This window comes from Tachyglossus aculeatus, chromosome X1 (genome assembly GCF_015852505.1).
Source record: "Tachyglossus aculeatus isolate mTacAcu1 chromosome X1, mTacAcu1.pri, whole genome shotgun sequence".
In the NCBI taxonomy this organism is placed as follows: domain Eukaryota; kingdom Metazoa; phylum Chordata; class Mammalia; order Monotremata; family Tachyglossidae; genus Tachyglossus; species Tachyglossus aculeatus.
The window spans coordinates 73,520,817-73,542,534 of record NC_052101.1 but is presented as its reverse complement, the minus strand read 5'-3'; the positions used below and the strand labels follow the sequence as shown (position 1 = coordinate 73,542,534).

At 43.3% G+C, this 21,718-nt stretch overlaps 1 protein-coding gene across 1 annotated transcript in view; it reads right to left on the bottom strand.

The window, feature by feature from the left end:
- Positions 1–1,012: 1,012 nt before the first annotated feature.
- CFAP20DC (CFAP20 domain containing) overlaps positions 1,013–21,718 on the bottom strand; it is a 259,149-nt gene continuing 238,443 nt past the window's right edge. Inside the window, exons 19-20 of the mRNA XM_038771702.1 lie at positions 15,765–15,856; positions 1,013–1,364 (exon numbers count right to left, since the gene is read on the bottom strand). Coding sequence (XP_038627630.1) covers positions 1,252–1,364; positions 15,765–15,856 — 205 coding nt within the window. The 3' untranslated portion in view covers positions 1,013–1,251. The remainder of the gene's footprint in view (positions 1,365–15,764; positions 15,857–21,718) is intronic.

Sequence of the window (21,718 nt, the reverse complement as noted above, 5' to 3'; positions counted from 1 at the left end):
GAAGAATCATGAAAGAACAGTCCCCCTGAAACCCAGGCTACAAAGAGTTTCAAGAAGGAGACCATAGTTAATCATGTCACGCTCAGCAGAGAAGTCAAGTAGGACTCAAAGGGGGCCCCCTGAGGGCCAGGAACCATGTCTAACTCTTACCTGGGCATTTTTTCCCCAGAATGTAGGATAGTGGTCTGTACACTGTAAGTGCTTATTGAATACTATTACCATGACTAAAGGGAAAAGAAGCCCTTAGATTTGGTTAGTAGAAAATCATTAGTGAGTTTACTGCGAGCATTCTCAGTCAAGGAAGAAGAGAGAAAAATCCAGATTGTAGAGGTTTATGGAGAGAGTTGGCAGACAGGAAGTGGAACCAGCAGGTGGCGACAGTGGATTCAACAAAAAGGAGAAGGGGCGAGAGCTAGAGTTAAGAGATTTATTTTCTAATAGGAAAGACTTGATGACTTTTGACCATTGTTGGCTCCTTGACACTATTTCTGACTGTGGTTTCAGGGAAACTGCATTTCATATTGAAATGATAGGGTGAAGATCAATGATTTTAGTGGAAATGTGCCAAATGGTGTGGTGTGAAGGGAGTCACAAGACTAAGAGAAAACCAAAAGAAGGTTTTTCAGACAAGGAGTGAGATCAGGGCTTGGGGAGGACAGAGAAGAATATGTGGCATGGATACGAGACAGTGGAGAAGGTGCTGGCTAAAGTTGGAAACAGGTTACTTGGTGGGGGAAGGCTATAAAAGGAGAGAGGTACCCCAAATTGACCTGGTAAAAAACAGGAAACAGAACAAGCACCAAAGCAGTGACACCCATGTAACCATCACAATTTTTTTTGGTAATATAAAGAAATAAATAGAAAATATAAAAATACCTTTTCAACAGATAAGAAAAAATAATTTCCACATACAGACATAATTTACATATTAACACTTCAAAACATTTGAATGAATAATTTTTAATTGGTTTACATTTAAAACCATGTGATAGTAGTAATATATGAAACCGTTCCTGCAACATCAAAAGCCCTAAAAGTTAGACATATCAATTCCTACTCTGTTTTGAATGAGTCTTAAGCTGTCTAAACAATGTGGCTATTTCCAAACATTTTACACTATTTACAAATGTCTACCACACTTTCAATCCAATTACAATAATACTAAACACAAATGAACACTCTAAATAGGGTTTTACACAATTCTAAAATGCTGTACTGTTCCATCTGACTTCTCTTTACTGAACGAATGAACTAAGCCAATTCATAGTATTTTCCTGTTTGGGGATCAAAATAACAGTTCAGACATGGATCATACAAGAGAGTCAAAATTTCTTCAGCTTCTTCTACAATGATGCTGTCTTCACCTGTGTGAAAAGAGAGTCATACAACCACATTAAAATCCAAGGGATTCATGAAGCCAAGTGATTTTTCTTTAAAATAAGGTCACTGTGATGAGAAAACTCTATTTATTATTATTTGTAAAATCAATCAATGATATTTATTGAATGCTTACTAGGCACAAAGCACTGTACTAAGCATTTGGAAGAGTATAACAGAGTTGGCAGACATGTTCCCTGCCCAAAACAAGCTTGAATTAAAGTGAGGGGGTATGAAAAAGATGATTAAATATTAACATTCTAATTACACAGTAACCAAAATTTAAGGATCTCAATCTAAATTTTAAAATGCCATTTCCTCCATGGAAAATGTATTGAAAATTAAGCTGTTAGTAATACTGAAACCTGGCCAGATCCCTAGTGCTCTAGGCCCCTCATTAGTTTCTCAACAAATCTCCTAATACAGTTTATTTCCAAACGGCATCACTCCGAAATCAGCCTGAAGGGAGTAATGAAGGAGGGACAGAACTGACATGCCAGAGGGTTACTACAGAAAGATTTAGTAAAGACACCTAGATTTTTGTTTTTCAGTTGAATTCATTAAGGGTCTTTATAACCATGGTGCTGTACTAGGTTCTGCATACTACAATTAAATAGAAAATATCTTTGACTTACATTTTTGAAAAGCTGGAAACTAAAAATAGTCTTGAGATATCAGCACAAAAATGAGCACAGACTGAATTTTTTATCGGTGGGATGGTCCATTAGTTTTAGGGAGGATTAAATTCTTATTAATTATGGGGACCATCTTGGTTTGGATGAAGGGTACCATACAGTATTCCATTTCATTTCAAACAAACCCTACTCACTAATATTCTAAATTGTCAACAATGACCCAAGAAAAACTGGAATACAGATGGATCATTTTCTAGAGCTCTTTTTTCTATTACCACACATAAAAAGGATGCAGTAACTTTATTATGGTCCATTTTTCGAGGATCAATATGTTTCTCTAAGGAAGCACACACAATGAAATAAAGCCTATTTAAGAAAAAAAAGAAAGGTATAAGGAGTGTTTAAATGGCATCATGGATTATAAGGTTAAGATCACCTAGTGTGGCAACCAATGACCAACAAATACAAACAAGTCCAAGTCAGTAGCTGGATGCAACATTGAAATATAGCTTCTCAATCAGAACCTACATTTGAGTTTAAACTTACTGAACCTCAGTCTCCCATTGGATGACAGGGTGGAGGTGGTGATGACGACATTTAATTAAGTCCTTACTAGGTGCCAAGGACTGAGCTAATCTCTGGCATAGAAACACAATCTAAGGATTGTATAAACTCTGAAAGATGAGGGTAAGGGAAGGGGAAGAGAATTAGCTTCCCACCCCATAAGCAGTGGGAACCTCGAAGGGCCAGGGGCAAGACAATAGATATCGATGAACCTGATGATGTGGCAACTGCCACACATTGTGATAATCCTACTGTCAGCAGTGCAACTATCTTTCCATGGCCCTAAAAATGTTCTCCACTGATGATGATTTGATTCTTACAGGGTCCAGAGCACCCAAGCCCTGGGCCCTCATTCATCTGCATTTCATTCACTAAATGACTTAACCTCAACAACAGACAGTGGTTTCCAAGTGAATTATAAACCTTGCTAATTGTCCTAAATTTACTCTTCAGCATGCCTGACTCTCTGTGTGTTTATGTGCATGTGAATATGTATGTATCTTTTATTCCTCCCTTTTAGAGAAGATCTCAGTACTTTGCAAAGAAACAGAGAAAGGTAAACCTATTGCAATGATTAGGATTTCAGTAACATGATAGAGTGAGGAGAGAGGAGGGGCATAGAGTCCCTCTTTGCACATGCAATGTGGCACAATTCTGATCTGCAATGTGTGTGTGAAAACCCCAAAGGGGGCGTTGCTAGAGGCAAAGTGGAGGCAGGCTTGGAGAATATATGAACCACATAATTTGCAAGGTGCAAAATCTATTAGTTTCTTCTAAGTAGGGCTCTCTCTGCTCTCAGAAACTGTGTATATAGGGAAAGCTCTAGGACTGTTTATATACAGAGTCTTAAGAACATGAACAATAGTACACTAGGGCAAAACAATGGTCCATTCAGCTCAGCATTCCGCCTTCACCAAAAACACCAAAGAAACCTTGAGATCAAATTGCATTCAATAGCATGGTAAGGAATATACTTCCTAGCAACACTAACTTTAATTGATGACCTGTCCTCCACCAATATTAAAATCCTTTTTAGAGTCCTATCTTCAATTCTCCAGGTAGTAGCCTCTTAAGGATTTCTCATCTATGGATTTCTCCAGACTTTCCTTGAACCCACTGATAATATCTAGCTGCATAGCTTCCTGTACTGAAGGATTCCTAATACCACCCTTTTGCTTGCCCTGAACCCATCACCTTTTCAAGATGCAATGGGTGCCTCCTAGTCCTGATGTCATGGGATTTGATAAAGAAGATCAATTTCACCCTGTCCACACTCTTCATCATACTGTAAACTCTGATCATGTTCTTTCTCAGCATTCATCTTTCCAGATGGAAGTGTTTTAAATCTATCAGTATCCTCTTACAGAAGTTTTCTACACCCTGAACATTATTTTTTGCCTTTTTCGGTACTCCTTCTAGCTTTATAATGTCCTTCTGGAGAGAGGAACTCAAATTGCGCAGTATTCCAAAAGTAAATATATGAGGTCTTTCTAAGGGGTGCTTGGCATGAACCTGTGCTAAAGGAGGGGGAAGGTGCAGAACTGAATCTTGGGAAATCTTAGGGCAGGAGTAAAAGAAAGAAAAAGCTATTCATTGGTTTTTGCCCTTTCCTGTGCTTGGCTGTCTCCCCACCCATGTCTATCTCTGCCTCCTCCTTTCTTTTTGCAGCTCTGTTTTCTGTCTTGATATTCATACTCTCTGCCCCTTTCTGTCTCACTATGTCATCTGAAACCTTCTCTAGCTGAGCCTCCAGCAGCCTTTTACTATAACTACTGCAAACTAAGTCCTCCCTCTGCAACAAGAAACAGGTTGGAGAATCTCAGTTGGAAAGAAAAAAGGGGAGGTGTTTTTACTGAACATTTGCCTACAGAGATTGGAAAGAACTGGACAAGTAGTCAACAGAGGGGCGGGGGTGTTAGAAGAGATGAATGGGAGGTGGAGGAAAATCAGGGCTTGAGATACTAGGAAATCTTTGTGGACTGGTACTGGTGTGGATCAGATCTGTCTCTGAACACTCATGGAAGTGATGGGGGCCCCTCATTCACCATGGAAAGGTTGCAGATATTGCAGATATTGTTTGAATATACGCGGTTCTGTTGCCATGTCTGGTACGGACCTTAGACCCTGAAGCCCACTGGCTGGGTCCAGGAACCAAACCAAATAAGGTGATAGACTCCGCCCAGCTCTGCACCAAATCTGCACCAATCCAGTCCCCCCTGTTTTCAAATCTACCAATCACTGTGATCAGCAACAGCGGTATATAAGCCCATTGTATTGGGCACTCGGGGCCTTTTCCCTTAAGGAAATGAGCCTGCCGGGTGTGTTACCCCCTATTCGGTCTTCGGCCTTACCAATAAAACCTTATTAAAACTTTCAGCAGTCACATGCTGTCTGACTAATTCTTTAGTCGCCCGGCGACCTGGTGGCCATCCAGAACAACTGCTGCCATCATTTTGGTGGCCCGTTCGAGGAGATCCAGTAGATGTGACTGTCGCCGTCCTGGCTGACCACAGCACAGCATGAAGCCATCGGAGTGGTGAGTTCTTTTTTTTTTGAATTGTTCTTGTCTGTTCTCGCGGAGGCACCCTCTAGTTCCCGGGTAGACTAGGGGGGAAGGAAGGACCGACCGGGTCGGTCTGGGAAAAGGACCTCTTGTCAGGAGGCGGTCCGGGAAAAAAGGACCTCTCGTCAGGAGGCGGTCCGGGAAGAGGACCTCTCATCAGGAGGCGCTCCGGGGAAGGAACCTCTCATCAGTGGACGCCTTGAGTTGGAGGGACCACAGCTTGGGCAAGTGGGATGCCACGCGGCGCTCGGGCATAACCCGAGACAGGCACAGGACCGGAATTGTTCTTGTCTGCTCTCGCGGAGGCACCCTCTAGTTCCTGGGTACACTAGGGGGGAAGGAAGGCCGACCGGGTCGGTCTGGGAAAGGACCTCTCATCAAGAGACGGTTCAGGCATTTCAGCACTAGTGGGATGCCACTCAGTGCACGGGCATAACTCGAGACAGGCACAGAACCGGGATTGTTCTTGTCTGCTCTCGCAGAGGCACCCTCTAGTTCCTGGGTACACTGGGGGGAAGGAAGGCCGACCGGGTTGGTCTGGGAAAGGACCTCTCATCAGGAGACGGTCTGGGTATTCCAGCGCCAGTGGGACGCCACGCGGCGCTCGGACATAGCCCGAGGCAGGCATAGAACCGGCATTGTTCTTGTCTGCTCTCGCGGAGGCACCCTCTAGTCCCCAGGCTCACTAGGGGGGAAGAAAGTCGGTCTTAACCCGAAACAGACACAGAAACTCCAAAAAAAAGGAACGTTTTCCACCCATTATGGGACAACTTTTTTCCAGCACCCCAAAGGAGGAATGTTCTTCACCCGTTATGGGACAAGGTTCTTCAATTCCAGGCGACTCCCCATTGGGTTGCCTGCTGAACACCAAGAATAAGGATGTGAGAGCACCCTCATTCAATATGTGGATGATCTCCTCATTTGCAGCCCGACTGAGGAGGGCGCGAAGGAGGACATTGTCCGGACACTTAACCACCTGGCCTGTTCTGGGTACCGAGTCTCCCCTTCGAAATTACAGGCCTGAAAACAAGAGGTTCGATATCTGGGTCATGTATTAAGCCCTTTAGGGAAGACCCTAAGCCCAGAGAGAAAAGACGCTATCCTGCAAATCCCAGCCCCCCAGACCAAGCGCCAGTTACATGCCTATTTAGGAATGACCGGTTTCTGCCGCATCTGGATTCCAAACTATGGGATCCTGGCCAAGCCTCTATATGATGCCCTTGCTGGGCCAGAGGACGAGCCGCTGGAGTGGGGTGGCGAACAGATGGATGCATTTCGAACTCTCAAATGGAAACTTTCCTCAGCCCCAGCCTTAGCCTTGCCTGGCCTAGCCAAACCCTTTGCCTTATATGTAGATGAGCGGCGACACCACTGTGCCGCGGTTCTAGGTCAATCTTTGGGACCAGACTTTTGGGTGGTAGCGTATTTTTCCAAGCGGCTGGATAGTGTCGCCTCTGGTTGGCCAGCATGTCTCCATGCAGTTGCGGCCACCGCCGTGGCAGTACAGGAGAGCAGAAAGCTGACTTTGGGCCAACCCCTTACTGTCTATACCCCACATCGGGTCCTAGCAGTGCTAGGAAATAGGGGCGAGCATTGGCTCACGGGAGGCCGCTTGCTGCAATATCAAGCCCTCCTTCTTGACACCCCTGAGGTTATCTTAAAGACCTGTAACTCCCTGAACCCAGCAACCCTTCTCCCTCTTCCAGAAGATGGGGAAGGGGACTGGCCAGCCCCAGTTCATGATTGTCTAAACGAAATTGACGAGAGTTACTCTAGCAGACCAGACCTTAGGGACTTACCCCTTGACAATGCGGAGGCTAACTGCTTCACGGATGGGTCCAGTTACATGGACCAGGGAGTCCAATATGCAGGGTATGCGGTAGTGAGCCTCCATGAGGTCATTGAGGCACAGCCCCTCTCTCCAGGGACCTCTGCACAGAAAGCAGAACTAGTAGCCCTATCTGGAGCTATGGAATTGGGAAAGGGGATGCGTCAATATATTTACTGACTCCAAATATGGCTTCCATGTCATACATGCTCATGGGACTATTTGGAAAGAGCGAGGTCTTCTCACTGCCCGAGGCACCCCTGTCAAACATGCAGAGGAAATCCTCCAGCTACTCGCAGCTGTTTGGGACCCCCGGGAGGTGGCTGTAATTCACTGTCGGGGACACCAAAAGGGGAATACAGAACCAGTCCCTTTGAGCTGCTGTACGGTCGCTCCTTTCTCACTACTGATCTTGTGGTGGACCCAGAAGACGATGGGGAAGGCAGATTTAGAGCCAAAATGGACAGGTCCTTTCCGGGTGATACTTGCTACCCCTACTGCTGTGAACTGGAGGGCCAGTCCTCGTGGACTCATAACTCACGCATTAAATCGTATACACCTCCTGTCCCAGATTTTTCTGATTCTCCCCAGGAGGACACTCCTTCACAATACACCTGTGACCGAATCGGCGACCTCCGCCTCTGGCTCCGCAGGGAAGAGCACCAACCCACGGGACAGAAGTCAACTGACGAACCTGAGGGGGACACTGCCCCCATCTTACAGACTCTACGAGAAATCACCCCGACTGTGACACCACCTCCATCTCGCTGTTGAGCTCACAGCCGGTTTGCGGTACACCCATACGACCCTGAACACACCTAGTTATGAGTTCATCGCCCACTGTCAGCATGAAGCCGCTCCAGAAGATGGACCATCGACCCTCAGCAACCCCTTAGGAATAAGGGTCATATGTCTTTGAGGGGGGAATGATGGGGGCCCCTCATTCACCATGGAAAGGTTGCAGATATTGTTTGAATATACGCGGTTCTGTTGCCATATCTGGTACGGGCCTTAGACCCTGCAGCCCACTGGTTGGGTCCAGGAACCAAACCAAATAAGGTGATAGACTCCGCCCAGCTCTGCACCAAATCTGGAACAAATCTGCACCAATCCAGTTCCCACTGTTTTCAAATCTACCAATCACTGTGATCAGCAACAGCGGTATATAAGCCCATTGTATTGGGCACTCGGGGCCTTTTCCCTTAAGGAAATGAGCCCGCCGGGTGCGTTACCCCTTATTCGGTCTTTGGCCTTACCAATAAAACCTTATTAAAACTTTCGGCAGTCACATGCTGTCTGACTAATTCTTTAGTCGCCCAGCGACTTGGTGGCCATCCGGAACAACCGCCACCATCAGAAGCTTTTTTACTTCTGTCCATTGAGCTGCTCTCCTAACTGCCTCCAAGAAACTGTATGGCCTAGTGGAAAGAGCACAGGCCTGAGTCCCAGTCAGAGGGGGTCAGAAGAACCTGGGCTCTAATCCTTGCTCTTCCACTTACTTTCTGGGTGACCTTTGGCAAGTCACTTTCCTTCTCTGTGCCTCAGTTTCCACATCTGTAAAATGGGGATTCAATACCTGCTCTTTCCCCCTTAGACTGTGAGCTCCATGTGGGACAGGGGCTGTGTCCAACCTTATTATCTTGTACTTTCTCCAGTGTTTAGCTCAGTGCTTGGCACCTAGGGAACATTTAAGAAATACAACAATTATAATTATTATTTTTATTATTAAATTGCTCCTTGTTCAGAGTGAGCAAAGAACTACTTGAAGCAGAGGAGTTTACTGAAGTGAAAACTTTCCATTCCTCCCATTAATTTCCCTACCTGCTCCCTAAGGCTTTCCAGTAAACACTGTGAAACCAGTCTAGTACTGGAAGGGATGTTACTTTTCAGTCAGAAGCACCAAATTTGAGGGGATTTTCTTTAAATTCAGGGTTACCTTGGCTTTGGAGCGATATAATAGTGGGCTATGATGAAAATACTTGGACAACAAGGATCAGATCTACAATTGTAATAATAATGATGATGCCATTTGTTAAGCACTTACTATGTGCAAAGCACTGTTCTAAGTGCTGGGGGGATATGAGATGATCAGGTTGTCCCACGTGGGGCTCACAGTCTTAATCCCCATTTTACAGATGAGGTAACTGAGGCACAGAGAAGTTAAGTGACTTGCCCAAGGTCACAAAGCTGACAAGCGGCGGAGCCGGGATTAAAACTCATGACCTCCGAATTGTATTAGGGCATGGGATCTTAATACCCAGTTGTCCAGGAACCAAGGTGAATCAACTTCATTATTGGATATTTTGCTACATAAAGCCCTTAATAAAGGTTGCTATTCAAACCATTAATATTGTATGCTCCAGAATCTTATCATGTTATAGTCATAAGGCCCTACACTGCCTTACTTTGTAACTACTTAATTTCTAAAGCTTAAATGGATTTTTCAAAAAGGCAATGCAACAATTAAAGTGATTCTTTCAGAAAAACCTTGTAAAGCTATATATAATTTCAATTCTGAAATATGGATCCCCTACCCTTTTTTGTTTTAAAATTATAAGTGTTCTAATTTTGCACCATCTTTTTTGTTATAATGAAATTTACAGACACTTCGGAAGACATCATTTTGTTGCTATAATCACCAAGTGATTAAATGACATCCTTAAATAACAACAATGGTGATATCAAGGCAATGAAAATTGATAGGAAATAGCATCACTGTGTATGGGTCCTAGATAGTTTTGAATTACATTCATGTGTTTGTGAGTTTGCTTTCTTCAAAATGTTCAATTGTTCTAATTTATTAGAGGAACAGCTAGAATGCACCTAAAGTTGTATTTAACTTACAAAACCATTTTCCGCCAACTGACTAAATGCATCTAAACCTGAATTCAAACAGCATTTTACTATTCTCCATAGAATACAGGAATTTCTGGATAAAATAACCGCTCAGGTTGCCATTTACCACCTTTCAAATGCACGCATTTGAAATCGGTTAACAGCAATAACTGAAGAATAAAACAACTCAACCAACTCAAGTAGGGGCCTGGGAGTCAGAGGACCTGGGTTCCAATCTGTGCTCTGCCACTTATCTGCTGTGTGACCTTGGGCAAGTCATTTACTTTTCTGTGCCTCAGTTACTTCATCTGTAGATTGGGAATTAAGACTGTGAGCCCCATGTGAGACGGATTGTGTCCAACCTAATTAGATTGTATCTACTCCAGTACTTAGTACAGTGCCTGGCACATAGTAAGCACTTAACAAATCTCATAAAAAAAGAGTAATACAGCACTATGAGCTATACTCCAAACTATTAGATTAGTTTTGACAAACATCTAACCTTCATCTAAACTTTTGGAAGGCAATTAATGAAAATACTTTACCATCTATAATTAGTGCATTGGAAATGAAATTGGAAATGGATGAAAATTGATAAAGATGAGAAATGAGTATTAAAAACTCTGTTGATAAAAGTAGAAGACATGATCTCTGCCCTTCAGTTAACAATCTAAAGGGGGAGACAGGCAAACAGACATACCCACAATGGGAACAAGAGGGATATCATAACTGCAACTGATAAAAAGAATAATAAGTCCCAACCAAAGGAGTAAATGAATGAATAAGCAGAATAAATCAACCAATATATGCATCAATTCTAAGGGTGGACTGATAGGATGGTTGATTCAAGGTATGAGGATTAGGCCGGGGATGCGTTCTGGAAAAAATGGTTCAGAAAGGCTTTGGAAGTGTGTAGGGAAATGGTTTGGTATGGGAGAGGAAGTTTCATGCAGCAAGAAGGGAATAAGTAATGGGTTGGAGTGCGAGGCATAGATGGGAAATTAGCTTGGGAGGACCAAAGAGTGTAAGCAAGGGTGTAGCTGGATCAGAGAACAGAAAGGTGAGAAAGAAAGCTAGTTGGAAGCCTAGACTCCAATGGTCAGGAGTTTGAGTTTGCTGCAGAGAGAAATGGGTAGTAATGGGAAATTTCTGAGGAGTGGGGTGGATGTATTCTGAATGGAATTTTAGGAAGATGATCTGGGCAGTGGAATATAGGATAGACTGAAGTAGGGAGAGGCTGGAGTCAGAGAGACCAGGGAGGAGAGGGAAACAGTAGTCAATCAGGAGGTGATGAGGGCTTGGACCAGGGAGATTACTGAGTGGAAAGAGCACAGGCTTTGGAGTCAGAGGTCATAGGTTCAAATCCCAGCTCTGCCAATTGTCAGCTGTGTGACTTTGGGCAAGTCACTTGACTTCTCTGGGCTTCAGTTCCCTCATCTGTAAATTGGGATGAAGACTGTGAGCCCTGCGTGGGACAACCTGATGACTCTGTATCTCCCCCAGTGCTTAGAACAGTGCTTGGCACATAGTAAGTGCTTAACAAATGCCATGATTATTATTATTAAAAAGGGTCAAATCTGAGAAATACTTTTGGTGAAAAACCCAATAAGGGTCTCCCAAGTGCTTAGTACAGTCCTCTGCAGACAGTAAGTGCACAATATATAGAATTGATTGATTTGGAGTCAGAGTAAATATGGGAGGGGAAAGAAAGAGAGAATCCAAAGATGACACTGGGGTAGGGAGCTTTTAGGACAGGGAATTTGGTGAGGCTGTCAGCCACAATGGTAAAGGTAGGAGCAGGCTTAGGAGGGAAGATGTGAACTTTCATTTTAAAGATGCTGGCCTTAGTTTTAAGGAGGTGTACTGGAGGAAGGAGGAAAAGTGAAATAAGGCAGGTGAGAAGTCTGAGCTGGAGAGGAGGATCTGAATAGATTCATCTGCAGAAAGGCTGTGGCTGAAGCCATATGAGGAAATGAAATCCCTTGAGAAAACGGAAGTAGAGTCCGAAGAGTAGAGGACCTAGATCAGGGCCTTGCGCGATGCTCACAGTTACAGGGTAAGGAGAGGAAGAAGACCCAGCTAAAGGAACTGAGAAGGAACAGTAAGAGAAAATAAATGGCATGGAATCAGGTGATATCAGATATAAAAACTTAAAATCAAGACTCTAAGTTCAATTGTTAGGCTCTACCACCTAGAAAACTTTCACAGTTAATGCACTTTCTTGCTTATTGATCTTAAGGGTTGATTGACTGTATTTTTATGCGCAAATACACAATTGTTCAAACAATTTAATACAGAAGAATATCCATTTTGAATAGTCTGACTCACAATCAATAAAGATGACATTTTTAGATAAGATTCTGCTGAATATTGTTTCACTGAACCATATGGTTTTGAATTCTTTCACAATCTATGGCTCACAGCAGGACTGTATTAACTTGCATTGAGGTCTGGAAAATCTTGCTGTGAGCTGTCAAATTTTCCATAACAGGAAAAAAGTTAAGAAAGATACATTACAAGGACAATTGGTCTTCCTTCTAGAAGGAGAAAAAGGTTGTGATTGCACATTGGAAGGCAAATTAATCAATCACATGTAGGAAGTTTATGCTATTACAATTGCTAATTGGGAATCTAGCATGTCATACGCTTTGTGGACGGGAACAAGTTCTTTATGTTACTTTATGCCATTTAACTGAGAATTTTCAAAGTGTTAAGTATGATCAAACTAGATTCCATTAGGTAAACAATTTCTCAGAACTAAATATAAATCTTAGAAGCGTGCATTAAATGTCAATTCATCCATTTTGGAATGCAGTAATCTTGAACCCTTTCATTTTTACTAATCCAGGTTCTATTCAAAAGGACTTTAATACGGTTACTGCCTTTTTCAGAATGGCAATGACATTTTAGCCAGGTAGTTTTTACTGACATAGAGTGAGAATTACGTTGTTGAATTTCCATCTTCAGTCTTCAGAAAATTTTACTTGAAATTAACATAAATCTTTGAAGTTACAAAGGGGCAAAAAATAGTTGAAAAATACTACCTTTATAGTTCCCATAGATCTACTCTACCTGGTTACTGCAAAAAATGACTAATAAAAACATGCAGAACACTTTTACTATATAAAAGGACTGCAATATAATAACAATGTTGATGATCAGCTAGAACAAAAATACTGGGGAGCAAGTATTACTTGGTAGCTGTAAAGAGAGGCTGGAAGTCTTGGACCCCTGTTTTGCTAGCTTTGCTATAAGATCCTTTGCTGGGCCTTCCATAAACTTTCATTTGTTCCAACTGTAAACTAAGCAAACTGGTATTCTGTGATTGTGGGGGCAAAAGGATTAATCGATGCTTAGAAAGTAATGTGAGACCCTGAACTGTAAAATGCTTTATGAACATTATTGTGTAGGACCCTAGAAGCTTTTAAAACCATTTCAGAGTTTTTACAAGTGAAAAGTACAACAGGCTTCAAAGGGTTGCATTATTAGCCCCATTTTTCAGATAAAGTATACCCATTTGGGGGGACGAGGAGTTATTTGTAAAGGAGTGTCAAAAGCGGTCACCAACTATTCTTCTAGCACAAAGCCGTTCATTTAAAAAAGGTCAACTTGGATAGTTTTAGCAATTTTTTTTCCTGAAATACATCTTCACTACAAAATCTTTTACTAACATGAGTAGAAAAACACTGACTTTGGAAATTACCACTCTAGGTACATAACAAATGCTGTGCATACATAACCCAAAATAGCTAATGGAAAAGGTTAAGAGTTGGACTGTGGTTTTGAAGCAGAGTTGAACAGCTGAGAATTCAAACTAAGGCAACATCGCCAAGGTCTATCATCCAATTTCCTTGAATTTCTGGCACCCGATCCCAGAATACATGCTTCTGAGACTTAGGGGAGTACGAAATATTCTCCAAACTATCCACTCATTCACATTTAAAACAGAAGTTGCCCAATTCTCTTCCTGCATATGAGGGCAACAAACCAAAAGAAGAAAACTATGGCCCTCCTTATGCACCTAAATGCTGAGTGGAGGCTTGAAATCATTTTCCAATGGTCTATGGGGCATGGCTCAAGGATAACTGGTGAGCAGCTGGCAGTAATAGAGCCCCAGCATTCTAGCCAGCTCCTCCACAAGTAAATTCACTTCAAGATGGGTGCATTTCTTCCCTGTCGTGTGGCCAGACTCTTTAGATGGATGTGGTATTCTCCTCTCCAGACAACTGTAGGCAAGGATGGAAGGGAGAATACTGGGGAAGGAGGGAGGGGAAGAGGGATTGGGGGCCAGAAGGGTGTCTGTATCTACTTATCTACCCCTTTCCTATGCGGAGGAGGTTAAATCCTTCTACATGCCAAGGAAAGAATAGAGTCCAATAATTCTTTGTAGCAAAGCCTTCAAAGAACATAGCCATCATAAAATTATACTGTGAAACATTAACTCATTTCCAGGAATTTTAGATCATATCATGTTACCTAACGGTGTATACAATAGTAACGTGCAATGATTCAAAAAGAAAATGGAGTGAAGTTTCACATACTAATATTTGGCAGGGTTGATAATTAGCTACAAATCATATAAATGTAACATTTCAGGAATAAAGGAATGCCTGCATATCATAGCTTCTAAAAATTTAGGGATCCAGGTGGAAATAGAAAATTGGTTAATATATCAGCTAGTACATTTCTGCAGCACTTTGTGGTTTCAAACCTTTAAGTTTCAGCCTTGTGGAAGTTATATTTACATTCAACATAACTGGGTTACTGCTGTCAAGTTTTGGTCTTCATAACAGTGACTTAGAGACATCGTCTCAGGCACTATCAGAAATATATATCTTGTATGCCTTTACTCAAGGATTACACTCCCATTTTCTTTGGATTACTTAGGACATTTTACATAACATATTATTCCCTTCTTCAGAGCAAGGTCCCCTCTTGACAGAAGGATTCTATTCTTCTGTCATAAGTAATTATAAATGTACACCTTTGAAAAGATTCCCAATTTGAGGGGAATAATCTATTTCAGACAGTAAATCACAGAGACATCTCCATCCCTTGGGCAGCCAAAATATACAGCTCAGATTTATGAGCTCTCACTCTGAATCCTCTGTACCTGAAGAAAAATGGGGAAGCATCTCTTTTTCCCTGGGGCAACAGGAAAAAAAAGGACACCTTTGCAAGCAAAATTGGAATTGGCTTTATTTCAGTTTCTGCTGGCCTCCCAAATTCAGCTCAGTGCTCTTTCATCTTTGGTCCTGGCTCCAACAATATATTCTTTGTTTTCCACAATATCAGCCTGTGATGCACAGTAGGGAAATTGCTTCCTCTAATAACTCATATTTAAAAGTTTAACTCTCCACCATTTTATCCCCTCAATTCCCTCTCAAATAGAGCTCAATTCTACTCTATCTTTGTCTTAATTCAATTCTGGGGACTGCGAAGGGCATAAGTGGGGTAAACAGAAACAGACAACACTGATGTTCTAGCTTACAACAGTGTTGCCCCACCAACTAACTCCATGAATCTGAATTTAGACAGCAGTTAACAAAGGCAACCAGATATGAGGCTTCATTCCTGGTTCTCTCAGGATCGTCTTTACTGACTATCACAGTTGTACAAGTACTTCCTAATAGAGGTTGAAAGTGTCACTTCAATAACTCTCCCAGCCAATGGTAGAGCAACTGAGAAACTGTTCTTACAATTTTTTAGAAGGTTGGGGACGGGCCAAGGGGCATTTCTTTGGATATGTATTTATCCGTTGTTTGACATTAGGAACTTTGATCATGCAAAATAAAGATTTATTGATGAGAGAGCTAAAACACATGTACTGAAAAGCAGCATGGGCCTAATATAATAGATAGCTGGAAAATGGCAACACTGTGTCTAACTACTGCCAACTTGCAAGGCTTTATACATCTACTTATTTTCATTTATGACACACACCATCTTTTAACATTCCTACCTTGGATATTCAAATTTCCTGATGAATGCTTGCATTCCATTGGCTGTTCGCAAGAAGGAATGAAAGGTGGGCTGAACATATTTAACCAGTCCCTATAAAACAGAAATCAAATGAACAGCACATTAAGAATTTTGAACTAAACAGCTTAATTCCTCCATGGATTGTTTATTTAATTTGGAAGTTTCCTTAAAACATTAATTTTTATGATTTGGCAAAGTCAGATAGAACTATGTCAAGATTTTAGCTGTTTATTAATAATAATAATAATAATAATAATAATAATAATAATAATAATAATAATGATAGCATTTGTTAAGCTCTTACTCTGTGCCAAGCACTGTTCTAAGCACTGGGATAGATACACGGTAATCAACTTGTCCCAAGTGGGGCTCACAGTCTTCATCCCCATTTTCCAGATGAGGTAACTGAGGCACAGAGAAGTTAAGTGACTTGTCCCAAGTCTCACAGCTGATAAGTGGCAGAGACAAGATTAGAACTCACAACCTCTGACTCCCAAGCCTGTGCTCTTTCCACTAAGCCATGCTGCTTCTCTAAAAAATATATTTTTTATAAAAATGTATATGAATAACAACTAGTCTTTGTAAAGAGTTATGGTGTATTGGTGAACATTTGGAATGCTGTTACCTCTTACAGAAGAAAAAAAAGTTCAGTTTCATATGAACAACTGTGAAGTTCAAATATGTAAAATTGATACATTTTTGCCCAGATCATTTATACTTAAAATTCATTAAGCACCTACACAGTTATAGTACAGTATTAACCTACCAAATGAGAATCAGACCTAAATCTGATAAAAAATATTTTGAACAAAAATCAGAATTTTGGCTGTAAAACCTTAGGTTTAGGATTTAATGAATTACATTACTTAAAAAAATATGGCTCTAGACTTAGAACACTATGGAAAAATTCTCAAAACTGTTTGGGTGAATTTCCCATATTAATTTTCTATTGCCACTGTCAATACTGCTATACAGCCACTTACCAATTTTGGAGGTCTAGAAACTAGACTCTCTGAAAGCTCCCAAATGCAGACAAAAATATTTGACTGATCCCTCCTTGTGAAGCAGTTGACAATGCTTGAGTCCTCCGGTCCAAGTATTAAACTCCTCTAGGGTGTTTGCATAATTTCTCAGTTAATCTAATCAGCAAATAGCTCTAGCTCACAGTCAGTCAAGGAGCTTCTTCTGAGGTCTGTTCTTATAGCTATATCTTCAAGAGGTATGTGGTGATTAGCAGAGCTGTACTGATAAAGTGATTAGGCAACAGTACTTTCCTTCTAATAGCTTGGCTACAAAATATAACCTCATCTGATCAGCAAGCAGCTCTGCTCCTATACTTGAATGTAAACATGACCAGAGTCAATTGTGCAGTTACCTCTTTCCTGGGACCTATCACCTTCTTGTGTCTTTTTGTGGGATAATGCAAAACGCTTCAAATCTTAGCAAGATTTGCTTTTCTCCTAATGTGACTGCTAACAGTCTTCTCCCCCTTCCCAAGGGAGAGAGCTCACTGTATGATTACTCGATACTTCCTTGCTGGGCAGTTCTGTTACTTAGGGAGTTGAGACCTACGGACACAGCTAGCAGAAAACAGAGAAAGTAGAAATGACTAAATTATTTGCTCCTCCTTGAGCAAATGCATATTTTAAACCCCCTATTTTTAAGCGGAACATGTTGTCTTTGTTGTAATTTCCCAAAGGCTCAGTACAGTGCATCTGGTAGACTGTAAACTCCATGAGGGCAGGGATCATTTTTTTTTCTTTAATGGTATTTGTTAGGCACTTACTTATGTGTCAGGCACTGTAGTAAGCACTGGAGCAGGCATAAAATAGTCAGGTTGGACACAGTCCCTGTCCCACATAGGGCTCACAGTCTACTTTACTGAACTCTCCCAAGTGCTTAGTACAGTGCACTGCACACAGTTAAGTGTTAAATAAGTACCACTGATTGACTGATTGCACCCAGTGGGTGCTCAACAAATACTGTTAACATTCACTAACTGGCTCTTCCCACACTTCAACTACATCCAGTTTCAGAAATACTATTTGTCCGAATGCACAAAGAATGCTGAGGGTCATGGATGAGCAAATAATTTACTTTAGTCATTTCTACTTTCTCTGTTGTCTGCTAGCTGTGTCCCTAGGTCTCAACTCCCTGAAGGCATTAGGAGCCAGATCCCCAGGTTTCCATTTGGGAATCAATTGTCTGCTGCCACAGTTTTTGAAACAGGTCTCCCAGCCTCGCCAACTCCAGGTCTATAACAAAACACTTAGAGCTCTTGAGTAGGCTAAAAAGATCCACGTTTTGTTCTGTTATCCACTTCCAAAGCCCCATCTCACTTGCCGTACCCCATTTTTGACCTCATCCTCAAAATACAAAGATGTCCTCTACAGCCATGCCCACAATGTAGAATTTGGTTCCGTCCTTTCTACAATGATGGTGGCAGCAATTTTTGTCAATGGAAAATGCATCCAACTTTATCAGTTGATTGAAGATGGTGAATTAAATGAAATATAGGACAATAATTTGGGTGTAAGTGCATTCACCATTCATTCGATTGTATTTATTGAGCACTTACTGTGTGCCGAGCACCGTATTAATCAATCAATCAATCGTATTTATTGAGTGCTTACTATGTGCAGAGCACTGTACTAAGCGCTTGGGAAGTACAAATTGGCATCACATAGAGACAGTCCCTACCCAACAGTGGGCTCACAGTCTAAAAGGGGGAGACAGAGAACAGAACCAAACATACCAACAAAATAAAATAAGTAGGATAGAAATGTACAAGTAAAATAAATAAATAAATAAATAAATAGAGTAATAAATATGTACAACCATATATACATATATACAGGTGCTGTGGGGAAGGGAAGGAGGTAAGACGGGGGGATGGAGAGGGGGACGAGGGGGAGAGGAAAGAAGGGGCTCAGTCTGGGAAGGCCTCCTGGAGGAGGTGAGCTCTCAGCAGGGCCTTGAAGGGAGGAAGAGAGCTAGCTTGGCGGATGGGCAGAGGGAGGGCATTCCAGGCCCGGGGGATGACGTGGGCCGGGGGTCGATGGCGGGACAGGTGAGAGCGAGGTACAGTGAGGAGATTAGTGGTGGAGGAGCGGAGGGTGCGGGCTGGGCAGTAGAAGGAGAGAAGGGAGGTGAGGTAGGAGGGGGCGAGGTGATGGACAGCCTTGAAGCCCAGGGTGAGGAGTTTCTGCCTGATGCGCAGATTGATTGGTAGCCATTGGAGGTTTTTGAGGAGGGGAGTAATATGTCCAGAGTGTTTCTGGACAAAGATAATCCGGGCAGCAGCATGAAGTATGGATTGAAGTGGAGAGAGACACGAGGATGGGAGATCAGAGAGAAGGCTAGTGCAGTAGTCCAGACGGGATAGGATGAGAGCTTGAATTAGCAGGGTAGCCGTTTGGATGGAGAGGAAAGGGCGGATCTTGGCAATGTTGCGGAGCTGAGACCGGCAGGTTTTGGTGACGGCTTGGATGTGAGGGGTGAATGAGAGAGCGGAGTCGAGGATGACACCAAGGTTGCGGGCTTGTGAGACGGGAAGGATGGTAGTGCCGTCAACAGAGATGGGAAAGTCAGGGAGAGGACAAGGTTTGGGAGGGAAGACAAGGAGCTCAGTCTTCGACATGTTGAGCTTTAGGTGGCGGGCGGACATCCAGATGGAGATGTCCTGAAGGCAGGAGGAGATGCGAGCCTGGAGGGAGGGGGAGAGAGCAGGGGCAGAGATGTAGATCTGGGTGTCATCAGCGTAGAGATGATAGTTGAAGCCGTGGGAGCGAATGAGGTCACCAAGGGAGTGAGTGTATATTGAGAACAGAAGGGGACCAAGCACTGAACCTTGGGGAACCCCCACAGTAAGAGGATGGGAGGGGGAGGAGGAGCCTGCAAAAGAGACTGAGAAAGAACGACCGGAGAGATAAGAGGAGAACCAGGAGAGGACGGAGTCTGTGAAGCCAAGGTCAGATAACGTGTTGAGGAGAAGGGGGTGGTCCACAGTGTCAAAGGCAGCTGAGAGGTCGAGGAGGATTAGGACAGAGTATGAGCCGTTGGATTTGGCAAGCAGGAGGTCATTGGTGACCTTTGAGAGGGCAGTTTCTGTGGAATGAAGGGGACGGAAGCCAGACTGGAGGGGGTCCAGGAGAGAGTTGTTGTTGAGGAATTCTAGGCAGCGCGTGTAGACAACTCGTTCAAGGAGTTTGGAAAGGAATGGTAGGAGGGATATGGGACGATAACTAGAAGGTGAGGTGGGGTCAAGAGAGGGTTTTTTTAGGATGGGAGAGACATGGGCATGTTTGAAGGCAGAGGGGAAGGAACCAGTGGAGAGTGAGAGGTTGAAGATGGAAGTTAAGGAGGGGAGAAGGGATGGAGCGAGAGATTTCATAAGATGAGAGGGAATGGGGTCAGAAGCACAGGTGGTCGGAGTAGCACTTGAGAGGAGGGAGGAGAGTTCCTCTGAGGATACCGCTGGGAAGGATGGGAGAGTAGCAGAGAGTGTTGAGAGCCGGGGGGTTGGAGAAAGGGGGGAAGAGACTTTGGGGAGGTCGGACCTGATGGATTTAATTTTGTTAATGAAGTAGGAGGCCAGATCGTTGGGGGTGAGGGAAGGAGGAGGGGGAGGAACCGGGGGCCTGAGAAGGGAGTTGAATGTACGGAAGAGCTGGCGGGGGTGATGGGCATGGGTGTCAATAAGGGAGGAGAAATAGTTTCGTCTGGCAGAAGAGAGGGCTGAGTTAAGGCAGGAAAGGATAAACTTGAAGTGAACGAGGTTGGCATGGTGTTTAGACTTTCGCCAGCAGCGTTCGGCAGCTCGAGCATAGGAGCGAAGGAGGCGGACAGTGGCAGTGATCCAGGGCTGTGGGTTAGTGGTGCGAGAGTGGCGAAGGGAAAGGGGAGCGAGTGAGTCTAGCTGAGTAGAAAGGGTAGAGTTGAGAGCAGTAATCTGATCATCAAGACTGGGTAGAGAGGAGAGGGCGGCGAGGTGGGGTGTGAGGCGCTCCGAAAGATGGGTGGGGTCCAGAGAGCGGAGATCTCTGTGAGGGAGTAATACGGATTTACAGGGGAAAGGAGTGTGAGTGAGGAGGCAGGTGAGAAGATTATGATCAGAGAGAGGGATCACAGAGTTGGTGAGGGTGGACACAGTGCAGCGGTAGGAGATGATGAGGTTGAGGGTATGACCAAGTTGGTGAGTGGGTGAGGTGGGGTGGAGGAAGAGGTTGGCAGCGTCAAGGAGAGATAGAAGGCGGGCGGCAGAGGAGTCGTTAGGGATATCCATGTGGATATTGAAGTCTCCGAGGATCAAAGTGGGCATGGAGAAGGAGAGAAGGAATGTGAGGAAGGGGTCAAAGTCGTTAAAGAAGTTGGAAGTGGGGCCCGGAGGGCGGTAGTTGACGGCTGCAAGAATCTGGAGGGGGTGGTAGAGGCGAATAATGTGGGCTTCAAAGGAAGGGAAGGAAAGGGAAGGGGGTGGAGGGATAGTGCGAAAGCGACATTGGGGGGCGAGAAGGAAACCAACACCTCCTCCTTTTCCGGTGAGTCTGGGGGAGTGGGAGCAGAAGAGGCCTGCACTGCAGAGAGCAGCAGAAGAGACCGGAAAGTGCATGGAAAGTACAATTCAGCAACAAAGAGAGACAATCCCTGCCCACAATGGGCTAGAAGCTTACCAAAAGTATAATTCACTTTGCAATTATAGAAGTGGCTTTAATAATAATAATAATAATAATAATAATAATAATAATAATGGCATTTGTTAAGCACATACTATGTGCCAAGTACTGTTCCAAGTGCTATGGAGGATACAAGGTGATCAGGTTGTCCCATGTGGGGCTCACAGTCTTAATCCCCATTTTACAGATGAGGTAACTGAGGCCTAGAGAAGTTAAGTGGCTTGCCCAAAGTCACACAGTGACAATGGCAGAGCCTGAA